The sequence below is a fragment of the Coccomyxa subellipsoidea genome (assembly GCF_000258705.1).
Source record: "Coccomyxa subellipsoidea C-169, whole genome shotgun sequence".
Lineage (NCBI taxonomy): Eukaryota > Viridiplantae > Chlorophyta > Trebouxiophyceae > Coccomyxaceae > Coccomyxa > Coccomyxa subellipsoidea.
Window position 1 is genome coordinate 210,225 of NW_005178038.1, and position 13,082 is coordinate 223,306.

A 13,082-nucleotide genomic window follows, 5' to 3' on the forward strand; every position below is an offset into this window, starting at 1 on the left:
GTTGTCTAGGCATCTTGCACTACGTTGCAGACATGCCGTACACAAGATCGCGTCAGGGGCGCAACAAGCCCTTCTCGGATGACTTCTGGCAACAGTTCGATGCAGGTGGTAGGGTTATTAGGAGGGTTCTTAAGTACGTGGCGAAGGGGAAGCTTGGTAACGGTCTGACCTTCATCAGTCTGTTTCATAGGTCGGTTACCCTGTGATGAGAGGGTCCCCTGTTACCTCTAACTGACCATGACCTCAAAGCCTTGTGTTACCAGGAATGGAAGCATTATATTACGCAATGGATGGCTACAAGCACCTTGTTGCTTTGGAAGTACAGCAAATTACCCAGGGCGTAAGATTTCTTATGGAAGAGCAGCTGCTGAAGCTCAACCTGGAAATGGACAACTTGAGAATCGAATGCAGGTCAAAAACGTCGGATGACTTTCTAGGTAAGAACCTGCAGAGGATTGCTCTGGCAGGAACTGGTCACAAATGCCTGTGAGGGTTCTTCCCCTGCTCCACATTGTTGTTGGGACGCGAGATTGAGCAGCCTCTTATTGTCCTGTGGCTGGGAACAGCTCTTATTCTTGCACAATACCTGACACTTGATGCCGAACTTACAAGTCAGGATACTTTCGGGTATGTTCTGTGAGATGATACAGGCAGTCGTTGCCAATGGACCTCAATATGGTGCCTTGGTGCAGATGCATGCACTGAGGAGGTGCATTGGCGGATCCAGATCCGCACATATAGTGCCCAGAATGTGGATGGTGGGCAGATGCCCAAGCAGTCTGGTGTTCTGGCAGCTTCTGGCAGCCATGCACTGCCAAAACCACGTGCAATGGGAAGTCCCACCCAAAAAGATCACACCACATGGGCAGGCCAACAGGCAATAAAGTCGCCACCGGCAGGTCACTGGTCCCAGCAGGGTCTCTTTGATCAGCTGTTTGGGAATCAGTTCGAATGTCTGTTTCAGCGTTGGGAAAGGGACTGTGAAAGCATTACAAAATATTTCCCCGGTATGTAGCACTCATTCTTGTGCTAGAATTTTTCTCATAATTCTTAAACACATTGTACTTTAAGTTCATGCTATGCTTTGACTTTATGCTGTACACAGGACACACTGGGTGCAAGTTGCATGTCGTGGACGCCTATGTAGCCGACAAGGTGCATGTCGTGGACGAGTATGTAGCCGACTTCAAGTACAGGCTCATCTATTTGGTGGACAGGATGGTAGTGAAAACAGAGGCAGAGTATGATGTTCTGCTGGAGGAGAAACGCAATATAAGGGGAGATTTGCAAAAGCGCTAGCTTCCAAGCACACCCTGCAATTAATGGGTAAGATGGGGAAGTCCCAATTGATAATGCCTTCTGTACATGTATGCACCGTCTTCTCATTTTGAACTCTTATTGGTGGCCTGACGGCGCAAATCAATGCAGATGGCAGTGCAGATTCTTATTGCTGTGGATCTTGATGCACAGCCTTTTCCAAGTAGCATTACAAGACATTTGTGCCTCGGTATGTGCAGCTTCTTGTGCCCAGGCAATCCGTAAATTCCATGAGAGCGTTGGAGCTGATTGCCTACCTGACTTGAAAGAGGAGCACAATTGTTGCAAGACTGTACAAGATATTATAATCATGCCCAATAGTTGCAGCCTGCCCAGAACTAGAGCATTCTACATCGACAGCTATTTTTCATCCCTGAGTTTCGAGGTATACGCACCGCTTATGCACCAGTGGTGGACATGGGATTAGGGACTTTGCCGGGTATCACTCTGAGCTCATGAATCTTTGATGTCCTGATCAGGACATGCATGAATGCCATATGGGAATTCTCCACGGCACCTCTCAGGTTGAGCCTGCATAGGATGGCAGAGGAATCGGTGTGCGTTTGCTGTGCAGGGTGTGGATGACGCATCAGATTATTACAGAATCATTAGTAAGGCGCTCCATTTGTTAGCCAAAAGTGGCTCCGTACATCTTTGGAGTGACATGATGTGCTGGCCTGATGGGCTCATGATGGCCCACAAGCCGCTGGACAATGTGGCAGAGCGCTGCCACATAAAGATTGCATGGATTGATCGGTGACAAGGGCGCTGCAAGCCTTAATTTATAAGGTATTAATCAACCTATAACAAGCTAATGACAAATCAATGAAGCCTTGAAGGCCTAGGCCGCCTTTGCGACGCAACACCTGAGTGATTCAACTGTCATGGCCCCGTTGCTGCTCCTTTCCAGCCAGAGCACTCCTGATGGACAATGGCCATGCTTGCACTGGTTCAGGTTGTTGTGCAAGGAGTCAATGAGACATCCCGCCTCTTCAAGGCGCTCAGCAAAATGATGATTGATGGGAGTAAAGAGAACCAGCCCCAGATGAGAATGCAGGACCCCAGTCTCCTTAAATCTCAACATCAACCTGGAGCTGCTGCAAAGAGTTGAAGACGGCAACAACATCAAGATCATCTGGCATGACTTCCTCAGTAACGGTGGCGAGGAGGACTGAGAATTATGGCATTGTGCAGTGGTCTGAATTGCACGCACTGCGCATGCATTATGCAGTTCACTTCTTGTGCTGAAGCTTCTGAACAGACATGAGCGTGGGGTGACATGGTTGCTTGCAAATGCAGACTGCAGAATGAAGGCATTGAAGTGAATTGCTTAGATTGCCTGAATCATGTGTACATCTCGCAGTGCACTTTCTGTATGATGGTGCCCAAGCTTCTTAGCAGGTATGCGCATGCTGGCATTGTACAGTGATGCCAGTGCAAACTGCAGAATGATTTCTTATGGGCGTTACGGTGGACGGCTCCGATTGTGTATACACTCTGCAGTTCCTTTCCTGCCAGGAGCCTGCAGTGAGCCTGTTAACGGATGACTCAAGCCTACCACCTCTTTCATGATGTGTCAAGCTCGGAACCCGCATGTTTCCGACTCTCTCATACTGAGAGAGCCACTGGCACCAGCACTGTCCCTACTGTGCAATCCCTTTGCTGTGTATCACACTTGCCCTCTTTGACATACAGTATGGGATATGAGCTGGTGTACACCAATGCTCTGATGTGCCACTCTCACCATCTCACAATTCCTTGACGCGCTACCTGCTTGTTTCTGATGTCCAACGGAGGAATATTGTCCTGCTCTGTGCTGGCTGAGTTCAGCTCGACTGCTGGCCGGCCAGACAATCTCTGCAGCTGAACTGTCACAACGTTGATCTTACAGTGAGCTCGAGCGGATCGCTCACAGATTGTCCTTCCCTCCTTTTGGCTCCAAGATAATTCTTTTGGTGTTGCAGCAGCTGATTGGAAGGAATATCGGATTGATTAATATTGCCACGTGGTGACACGTGGTGCCATCACTCCTGCGAATGAATGGCCAGAAAAAGTTCAGGGATTTCCTTTGATGACGGGGGCTAGCCTTGAGGTGTTGTCCTCTGCGCGGCCCCCCAGCTGCGCCCGTACGCACGTGGCAGGGGTCCCCCCCGGGGTCTCCTGTTATGCGTTCTTCTTCTTCTTCTTCTTCTTGAAGCTGAGATTTGAGTTTGCATCGTGGCAGGGAAATTCAAGAGCACAAAGACTGAAACCTTTCGAGAATCCCGATTTTAATGACTGCAGAAGAGCCTTGCACACCGTACATCAAGATGCAAAGGGCAGTGCAAACTTGTCGACTGGCTTTTTCAGAAGAGTTCTGGAGGCGATATGAATCCGGTTCCAAGGTGTTTGCGAGGGTTGTCAGATACGTGGCAAAGGGCAAGCTAGGTAACATTCGGTCAAGCTACTACATATTGTCTCGCTCGATGTTGTTTTATGTGATAGCTTGTGATAATCACGACGATTAGCTGAGCTGCGTTTGGATCTAAACTTGTTCGTTCTGTAGGAATGGAGGCAGTGGATTACGCATTGGAGTGCTACAAACACCTTGTCGCACTGGAGGTACAGCGCATCATCCAGAGGAAAAGGGTGGAGAATCAACGAGAGCTGGCAAATCTGGATGCGGAATCGCAGATATTGAAGCTGCAGCTTTCATCGAGAAGTTCAGATGACTTCCTAGGTGCGAGCAATCAGCTCAAGGTGGCCTGTTGGAACCACACTCTATCTCACACATCAAGTTCCACAGTACTTGAAGCCAACGGAAAATGACACCAGTCAAGGTCACAAGTACTCATTTTCTTCAAGAAGTTCCTTGGTGCGTTAGATAATGAGCACCTGCGCTGGTGCAGATTCCAGTGCGGAGGAGATGCATCGGCGGCATTTAGAGGCCACTGCTGCGTACTCGCCTAGTGTACAGAAGCCGAATGCCACACTGGAGCCCTTACGCCCTGTCCAATCCACTGAAGCAGAAGCGACAAGACAACCGTTGCCCCCAAATCAGCAGAGCAGCTCAAGGAGGAGTCATGGGGGAAGCAAAAGGTCCTCAAGAAGTGCTTCCAGAAATCCGGCAAGCCCGCAACTGGCTGCTGGGAATCAGCTTCACCCTACACCGCCTGCCCTCTTTGAAGAGCTGTTTGAAGATGATTTTGAGTGGATATTCCGCAGCTGCCGCCTTTCTCTGAAGGGCGTTGCAGGTGATGTGGCTTCCGCAAGGATTATGATCGGACACCAATGTCTCAGTTTCATCCCATAATGTGCTCAGAAGCGCCTCTGGTTGCGCAAATCTGCTTCTGTGTGCCGATTCAGGGCCAGCTGATCTGCGCTACTTTGCGGAACTATTCCAGGGACACATCTCTTGGAAGACAGACCAGCTGATAAAAAAGGTGGAGGCGGAATATCGGGAGGAGTTGGAAAAGAGGGACAAGGAGATGAGGGGGCTGCAAATGCAGCTAGCGAGCAAGCACGGTATACAGATCCTGGGTATGGGTTCTGCTACTTCCTCCTTGTTCTGTTAATTCATGTCTTCAATGCAATACGCAGCACCCTCATTTAGTAGAGATGAGTAGGCGTTGCTAGATAGCTAAGTCCTTGAGAACCTTAGTCAACCTCAATCTCTAGCTAGAGCACTTGCACACCCTCTATAGTGTCCATATCGGTGGATTTATAGCTGTAACAGGACTTTTTTTCATCATCATAATAATGGTAATTGGGTGACCCCCACATACATGGTACTACGTAGCCGGCTCAACTATGTCGGCACCTGTCTTTCGGACATGCATGGCAGGGCATGCCACAGCTTGACACGTAGCTGGTGGGGGGACATCGTCGTTTTGTAGCTCTGCGCTCACAAGGAGTAGCACCAGAGCGTGTGCACCCGCATTAACTGTTGCAACATTAGCCATGCATGTGCCTGTGCAGGTTGTTGTGCCCGGACTATACAGAGGCTCCATGAAGCAATGGAGGCAACGTGCCTGCATGACATGCAATATGAAGCTGACAAGCGAGACACCATACTTCATGTTTTGGACCACGCCGAGAGCAGCTGCCCGCTACCCGCTGTCCGAGCACTTATGGAGGACATCTGTCTCTCACAATATAAGGTATGCTTCACATTTCGCTCGTTTCTGGAATTGCTTTCAGCCAGTGCGCCAGCCTTCGTGTGATACCGAAAGTCTCCTGCCAATAGTACACTAGGAAAGTTGGCAACAGGCATGAATACGCTCCATGGATACTGGCCAGTTCTATAAGGTGTTCATGCTAGCCTCAAGCTCATCTGAGATATTGTTTCAATATCCATGGTGCAGGATGTGAGCGACAAATCAGACGCATGGAAAGCACTGGCTCCAGCACTCGACATAATACGCAAGACAGGGCCTGTTTATCTTTGGGATCGGGGCTTCTTCAGGTGCCTGTCATTTCCGCCAGATCTGTTAGAAAAAATAGCAGAGTGTTGCGATGTCAAAATTGCATGGGTTGAATATTGAAAAGAAAACCCAGTGCCAGCATTGACTCCTCCGTACAGAGATATGAGAGGGCGATTGCAAAAGAACGTGTGGGCCTCGTCTCTGTTTTTGTAACGTAGTGACCCTCGACAGGCTTTCGAAACTAGGATTTACCAGGGAACGTAGCACTGCGTTTTGCTAAAAAAGTCCCTGCCGCTGCGGATTCCTGCGCGATTCGACACAGGAAACCCCGGGACTGCGCTCGGCGCTGGGCAATCCCGGGATTCCCTGGTACTGGGAAGTACCGGGACGCCCCGGTCCTGCAAAATACCAGATCGACCAAACCTGCGAATCTCCGAGGATGAGAAACTTCAGGGAATGCCGGGCCTGGTTCAGGCTAGGAACTGCCAGGGACGAGAAGCCGATCGGGAATTCTCGGTCTTGACAGTCCGGCTTTTCCTGTGCGCGACAGGTGGGAATACAAAGCAAAATGGGATATTATGTGTTTGTCCTGTAAGCATCTGCGGTGTTACAATGTTGACAGCAGATAGCAGCACAGACTATTTCAATTTGACACCAAAATGCTGAAGTGAGTCAGTACTGAAGCATGCATCACTAATAAGTTACTAAGCCTACCCAAGACTCTCCCTCCAACTCTACTCCACCCAAAACTGCTCCTTGGCTCTCCACACTACAGTGTCATTGCATCACGGTCATGCAACAAGGCTATGGAGGCAATGCTAGTAATGTTGCCCAATTCCGGAATCCACGGCGCCTGGCAGCACTTGCATGCATGGTTGCCAGCAAGGCAGTCTTGCAAAGGCAGAGATTCCTAAAGAGCACTCCATGGCGAGGAGCATCGCTCATATGCACAACTCTGATACGTCCTGGGGGTCAAAGTAATACACCAGCGCCGCTGACAGCGCCACCCTGATCAGCCCCGCCTACCTGCATGACACACCCTTGCACCCCTCACGCCCCATCTCATGCAGATTGTTCATCTGTATGACAGTTCTCCTTTCAATGTATTCACATCCACTGAATACATTGAAACTCCTTTTTGTGGCGCTTCACCTGTCCAACAAACGCATGAGACTGCCTCTAAGATGCCGATGCTACCAACTGGCTTTCATGGGTGATCAGGCCAATCAGCATTGTACCCGCGCATGCTGTCGTTTCTCCTGTTCACTGCAAAGGTGCTCACAGGTCCGAAGGGAAAATGCAGTCTGTGGGAAGCGGGGCGCCGCACCAGGTGATGATCATCCCATTGAGGGTCGGGGGCTCCTCTTCGCGCGAGAACCAGTTGTGCAGCATGGACAAAAGGAACAGGAAGGCTGCGCGGCCCAGCATGGCGAGCGGCAGCAGCACGCTGAAGAGCCACACCGTCTCTCCAAAGCGTGTGTTCTGCGCCCCATCACACATGCATCTCAGGGCATCAATTTAGGATTTGTGCCGAGAGTATCTGGACTCTCTGTGATGGGTTTGCCTTGCTCCACAGCTATCGATTGGAAGCAGGCAGGAGCCCTCGGGCAGGCAGTAATAAAGTCACAGCCCTGCACATCTGTGCTTGGCTATAACCATGCATACTGACAGGCAAGGATGAGCTTTTTCAAGAGGGGAGAAGCCCCTGCACATTTATTTTTGCTGACCATTTCTAGCAATTGTACCCTGGTTGTTATACCATTTCCGTTAATCATGCTCGATCATGGTGTAAATTGTGAAAAGCTTTATTTTCGTCATATTAAACCACTCAAGAGTCTGCGCCACAGATCAAATTTTACAGAAAGGCAGTGAAGCTTGCCTTGAGCTGTGCCAGGCGCATGGCATGCAGGTTCCTGAGCCCCCGAGTGCTCCAGCACGGCGGCTGCCTGTTCGCTCTGCTGCTGCAGGCGCCTGGCCTCCCGGCTGCGCAGCTCCTCCGCCTGCTCCCTCGCCACTATGCGCATCACTCTGCACATTCCAGGGAGTTTAAGGGTCCAAAAACGCATGGTCAGTCAAATTCAGAACTTACGGTTTCCACCCACACCCACACCGGCGCATGTGAGCGGTTCTCCACAGCCTGTAATCCACTTGGGGTAAAAAGCGATCCCACAGCATGCAATCCAATGCTGCTGCACGGAGGGACTGGCCCTGCTGCCAAAAACATCCCACCTCAGGTCTGACAGTAGTAATGTGCCTCATTTTGAAGCTCAAAGATGCAACGCAATGAGTGCCTGCAGGATAATACGTGAACAAGCCTGCAGTGTCAGCAGGTACTAAAACTTTGCATGGCTTGCCTTGACATAGCAGCGACCTGCTGGCGTCTTCAGAACTCTCCCTCACCTGTCAGTGCATTATCCTTCCGAAACTACCCCTTAGCCGAACCTCCCTTGAAGTATCTTCAAAAATTCAAGGTACGCCATCAGAATGCATGCATGCATGTTTTCTTCAGGGGAAGGACTGCCAACCTTAGGACTCTGCTTCGGTTGTCTAGTTTGGGCTGGTGAAGAGGAGCCCTCTCGGTCAACGGGGCTGCGGCGGCCGCTGCTGGCTGCTGTTGCCGGCCAGTCCATGGCTTGCAGAATGCGCTGGCTGCCGTCTTGCATCTGCTTCACCAAATCCTGCACGCCCCAACGCTGCTGTCAAGCCTGGGGTGATTGGGTCTGTTAGGGTGTAGGACCCAGTGTGATAGTCTATTCTACCCCAGGCGAGTGTGTCCTACCCGACACTGGTAAGACACAGGAGAGAGTGTGGGCTATACCACATTCAGCACGCATAAGAAACCACAGGAAAGCTAAAGAACCCTTAAATGATAGAAACAGACAGAGCACCGCTCCAAAGAGAAGATTTGCAGGCTTGCATGGATGGTGTTGGAGATGTGTAAGTATTGTGTAAGGGGTTAGTACCTTGACAGCGAGGCACACAGAGCGGCCCAGGGCAGAGTTGCGGTCCAGAGGCTGTGGGAGGCCCTGTCCTCTGCCAGCTCAGCGTCTGAAGGTGTCCAGAACAGGCAGCATTGCGAGCTCGACGCGCCTGCCCTCTTCACAGCTTCAGGAAGGTGCTTGTGCCACCTGCAGGACAAGTTTCAATTTACTTTCTGGTCCAAGCAGCGCACGAATTGAGGAACTGGACTGCAGCAACACGTGCGATCTGCAGATACCAATAATAACACCAGGGTGAGCCATGGTCTCAGAAGAAGCAGACAGGCATGGCACATGATAGCAATGGTGACCATTAAATTGGTATTTTGCAGGGAAGAAGAGACATCTCATACATGAGGCGCTACTTGTGACTCATTGACAACACTGATGGCAAGTACAGTATGTTTACCTGAGAGACCGGCGTTTGAGGATGATGGCAATGAGGACCAGGCACTTGACGCGCAGCAGGGCTTCAAGACTTTCACCGCTGCTGCATGAGAGCAGCCCCAGATACCCCACCACCCTCGCTGGCAGCCCATCTGGCGGACCCGCTCTGTCACAGATCCACCCCCCCTGTACACAAGCAAGAGATTTGTCACATCATCTTGATTGCGCCATAATTTGAGTAGTATAAGTATCTATGCCCACACAAGTATTAGTTGCTCACGCTCATTTCTGCAAGACAGGACCCATGCATGGGAGGCACTGTCAGAAGATGGGTATTCAGAACGGGCTCAGTGAGGTCTAAAAACATATATAATGAACAGCATAAGGGTTGTCAAATTGCATGTCGTTCTGAATGGGCGTCCTCTGTCAAATTGAGAGCATTTCACCTGCATGGCGTACTGAGTCAGCATCCAGGTGGCAGTCACCAGGATGGCTGCCAGCGTGGACAGGTGCATCAGCAGCCGCCCGTTGCCCTCTGTCGCCTTGGGGCCGCCAAGAACAGGCGACAGCAGTACCAGGCCCACTGCATTGCCAAGCAACATTTGCTTTCAATGATGGTTAAAGCAACAATTACTGGCATTTTGACGCTTTTTTCACATCGAGATCATGCATGTGCCAAAACTGTTCAGTCGCATGGCTTGCAGTAGTGGAGGGCATGCATGCAGATCAGCTTACAATGACACCTTTCTTGAATGCAGGATATGTGCTCACCTGTGAAGACCCAGCCAAAGCCACCAGGCCGCTGCATGGCTGCCCAGAACAGCATGAGGGCCTCAATCTTGGAGGCGTGCAGGATGAAGAAGCGGGCGACCAAAGCAAAGATGCCGCGCTGCGCCTGCAGATTTCTCTGCTCCCGCTCTGCTGGGCTCAAGCTGTCCCTCTCATGCTGGGCCTGCACAACAGCCACAAAATACCTCATTGCTCCTTAATACCATTCCAACACTCATGCTCTCCAACTGGTTAATGCTTGGGGCAATGCTAGATCCGCTTGATAGCGCAAGTCTGACACCCCAAAACTGTCGCTGGTGGCACAATAAATTGATATAAGCCGGGCGCCTGTACCACAGCGAGGCTGCCGGCAAGAAAAGATTCGAGTGCCAAAGGAAAAGTGAGATGCGCATCAAACAAGGGCACCCACACTGTGCAACAAAATGACACCCCAGAACGGTCGCTGGTGGCACACTCAATTGATGCAAATCTCGCGCCTGTACCACAGCGTGGGTGCCGGCAAGATAAGGGCATAAACTTACTTGGCATTAGCAGGTATGCTTGAGCTTTCAGACGCTCCGAAAGAGAGGCCCCATTGTGTTACTCGTGGCAGCAAGGAAGCCAAAACTCGACTAGATTAGTAGCGGATTCCTCCACTGAATTAGTGGCGTTTGACTGACAGGGTAGGATGCCCATCTGGTGCAGATCACTGTGAGAGAGACAGGGAGTTGATCCGTGCTAGTCGTCCAAGCTCAAAGCAGACGATGCTTTATATTGACCATAATGATTGCATTAACGAATGTAAACATACATTACCGAGCAGTAAGTAAATGGCATCTACAAGCTTGGCAGTTTAAAATCATGGGTTGAAATCCATTATCGCCCCGAGCCCTTAAAGACAAACGAGAGCATCTGGTAAGAGCTATTGCTCGAGATAAAGCTTATGGTTTTGACTAGGGATCATAACTCCAGCCCTAACGCTGATATGGCTTCCAAAGGGAAGATTACCATCTCAGCGAAAGGCGCACAGTTTCATGTGGCCAGTGTGCAGGCTTGTGAGAAGCTTGTCCAGAAAATAATTCCTGCAAACATCTCAGAAAATCTGCACTTCTCTATCAAGGGCGGGGTGCAGAAGGGACTTGTTGTCAATCTGCCTGACACATTCGATGAAGTCAGCAACGTCCACCAGTACCAAGCGTACGTCTATGAGATCGAGCAGAAGAGTGGGTTCCTAGAAAGTTGTTTCGCTTGTAGAAAGGGACTGCAAGTCCAGCATCACTGGAACTCACAGCCACTGTGCGTCGAACCTGAGGCACCTGAAAGCCCACAGCAATCAGATAGCAGCACATCTGTGACCAGCCAGCCTCCATCTTCACCGGACTCAGTCTACCCGGCCTCATCAGAGCGAAGTAACATCATACAGCTTTTTGGCAACAGTTTGGGGCATTCCATAAAAATGATCAGGAGGTTCTGCAAGGAAATAGCAAAAAAAGACAAAGGTATCGTGCCCTTTTCATCTGTACCTGCTGAAGGCGCTTGCTCCCTTTAAGTAACCAGTTCACCGACTGAATTTGATGCTCATGTGCAGAGTGGAGGGGAATCGATGACTTGATCGGGAACTTGCTTGACCATGTTGCTCGAAACTACTCCACTGCCATCGGGTCAGCGCTAGCAGAGAAGAACGAAGAGATCCGCACACTCCAATTGCAATCGACCGAAGAGATCCGCACACTGCAGTTGCAATTGGCAGATCTCCACACCCGGCAAATCATTGGTAAGGATAATTCTCAGATGCTGTTGTGGCTAATATCGGTTTGATGTTCACTCTGACAGAGTGAACTGCGCTGCCAAATCAAAGCACGTCCTTGCATAACATTCAGAGAGCAGGGCTGTGTCAATATGTCCCAGAACGGTGAAAGGGCTGAGCCGTGTCCACATGGCTGATCTGTTCAACATGTGTGTCTCTCTGCAGATTCATGCGCTCAGGAGATCTACTCGCTGCATCTGGGGGCCCCAGCTCCAGCGTGCTTGACCGAGGTTCAGGAGGCAGAGGGGTATGGGCCGCAGTGCAGGCCGGCAAGAGTAGTCATGGAACATGCCCTCAGCTGCAAGCTCTCCACAGTCCAGACCTTCGTGCAGGACATTGAGCTGTCCAACGCAAAGGTATGGTGCGCACATATTTGCTGACACCTGGAGTATGAGCTTGCACCTCTCTGTGTTCAAGTCAGGAACTGTACGTCCAATGCACTTTGCAAGATTCAGGCTGCTGGTCACCGTTCGCGCCTCATTCTCACTGACTTGCAAATTCGTGGCTGAAAGTGTTTCTGTTTTGTGCAGATCGTCAATGAGGCCTCAAGCGCGTACAAATTCCTCAGCAAGAAGCTGCACTCCATGGGGGCAAAGAAAGTCGTGTACCTCTGGAAAGATGACATTAATGGTTTTGTGATCATTCCCACAACTCTGCTGGAGAAGGTAGCAGAAAGGAGTAATGTTGAGATCAAGTGGGTGAACAAGTAAACTGTGACTGCCCCCATTGTGACTCACAGACTTGTGCACCCACATTGGATGGACATGTAAGCTTACATGCTTGAGCAATACCTGTAACCAGTTCTCCGTGTGTCAAATGTAGCACTTGGTATGTGAAAGATCTGGTCTTGATCTTTACTGTACCTGTCTGATAAGTTTCAAAATCCTGCCCCAGCAAAAATTCACAAAATACTTATCAAATTCAATGTTGTAGTGCATTGTGCGCACCAGGTCAGGAAGACATCAATCGTCACTTATTATGAATATCAGTTCTGTTACACGTCTTTCCTGCATGAGTATCTGGCTGCATCATTGTGGCATACATTCTCCAACAGCCTTCTCCATGCGGGGTTATGTTTAGCATTATACTATGGTCGAATCGGGTATCCAAGTTCTGCAGAGACTCCAAGTACTGCCTGGTATATAACCAAGTATGTGTTGGTTCAGCTTTCTGCAATGCTCTTCCTGCATTTGTCCCACATGATGAAACACCTTCACCCTGCTGGTCAGCGCCTTTCGAGGTGAATACTGCTTCTGCAGCATGCTTGGTAGAACAAGCTGAAGACATCTACATATGCTGCTGCTTTCACGTGCTAGTTTGAGGTCTATCTGAGTGCGTGCTGTAATTTTCAAAGATTCCTACAAAGAAGAAACTCCACTCCTTGACTTCATGTCAAAAGTAACCTAGCTGGCAATGATCTCT

At 50.1% G+C, this 13,082-nt stretch overlaps 2 protein-coding genes across 2 annotated transcripts; one reads left to right on the top strand and one right to left on the bottom strand.

Moving 5' to 3' along the window:
- Positions 1-7,047: 7,047 nt before the first annotated feature.
- Positions 7,048-7,202, bottom strand: COCSUDRAFT_32716 (hypothetical protein; the record flags this gene model as incomplete). Its single annotated transcript, XM_005648908.1, has 1 exon — positions 7,048-7,202. A coding segment is annotated over one exon (155 nt), but the record flags the coding sequence as incomplete, so codon positions are not given.
- Positions 7,203-10,838: 3,636 nt separating this feature from the next.
- On the top strand, positions 10,839-12,671 carry COCSUDRAFT_46800 (hypothetical protein; the record flags this gene model as incomplete). Its single annotated transcript, XM_005648909.1, has 4 exons — positions 10,839-11,076; positions 11,442-11,627; positions 11,826-12,016; positions 12,191-12,671. The coding sequence occupies 4 exons, from the start codon at positions 10,839-10,841 to the stop codon at positions 12,368-12,370; spliced, it is 795 nt and encodes a 264-aa protein (XP_005648966.1). The 3' UTR covers positions 12,371-12,671.
- Between the last annotated feature and the right edge of the window lie 411 nt (positions 12,672-13,082).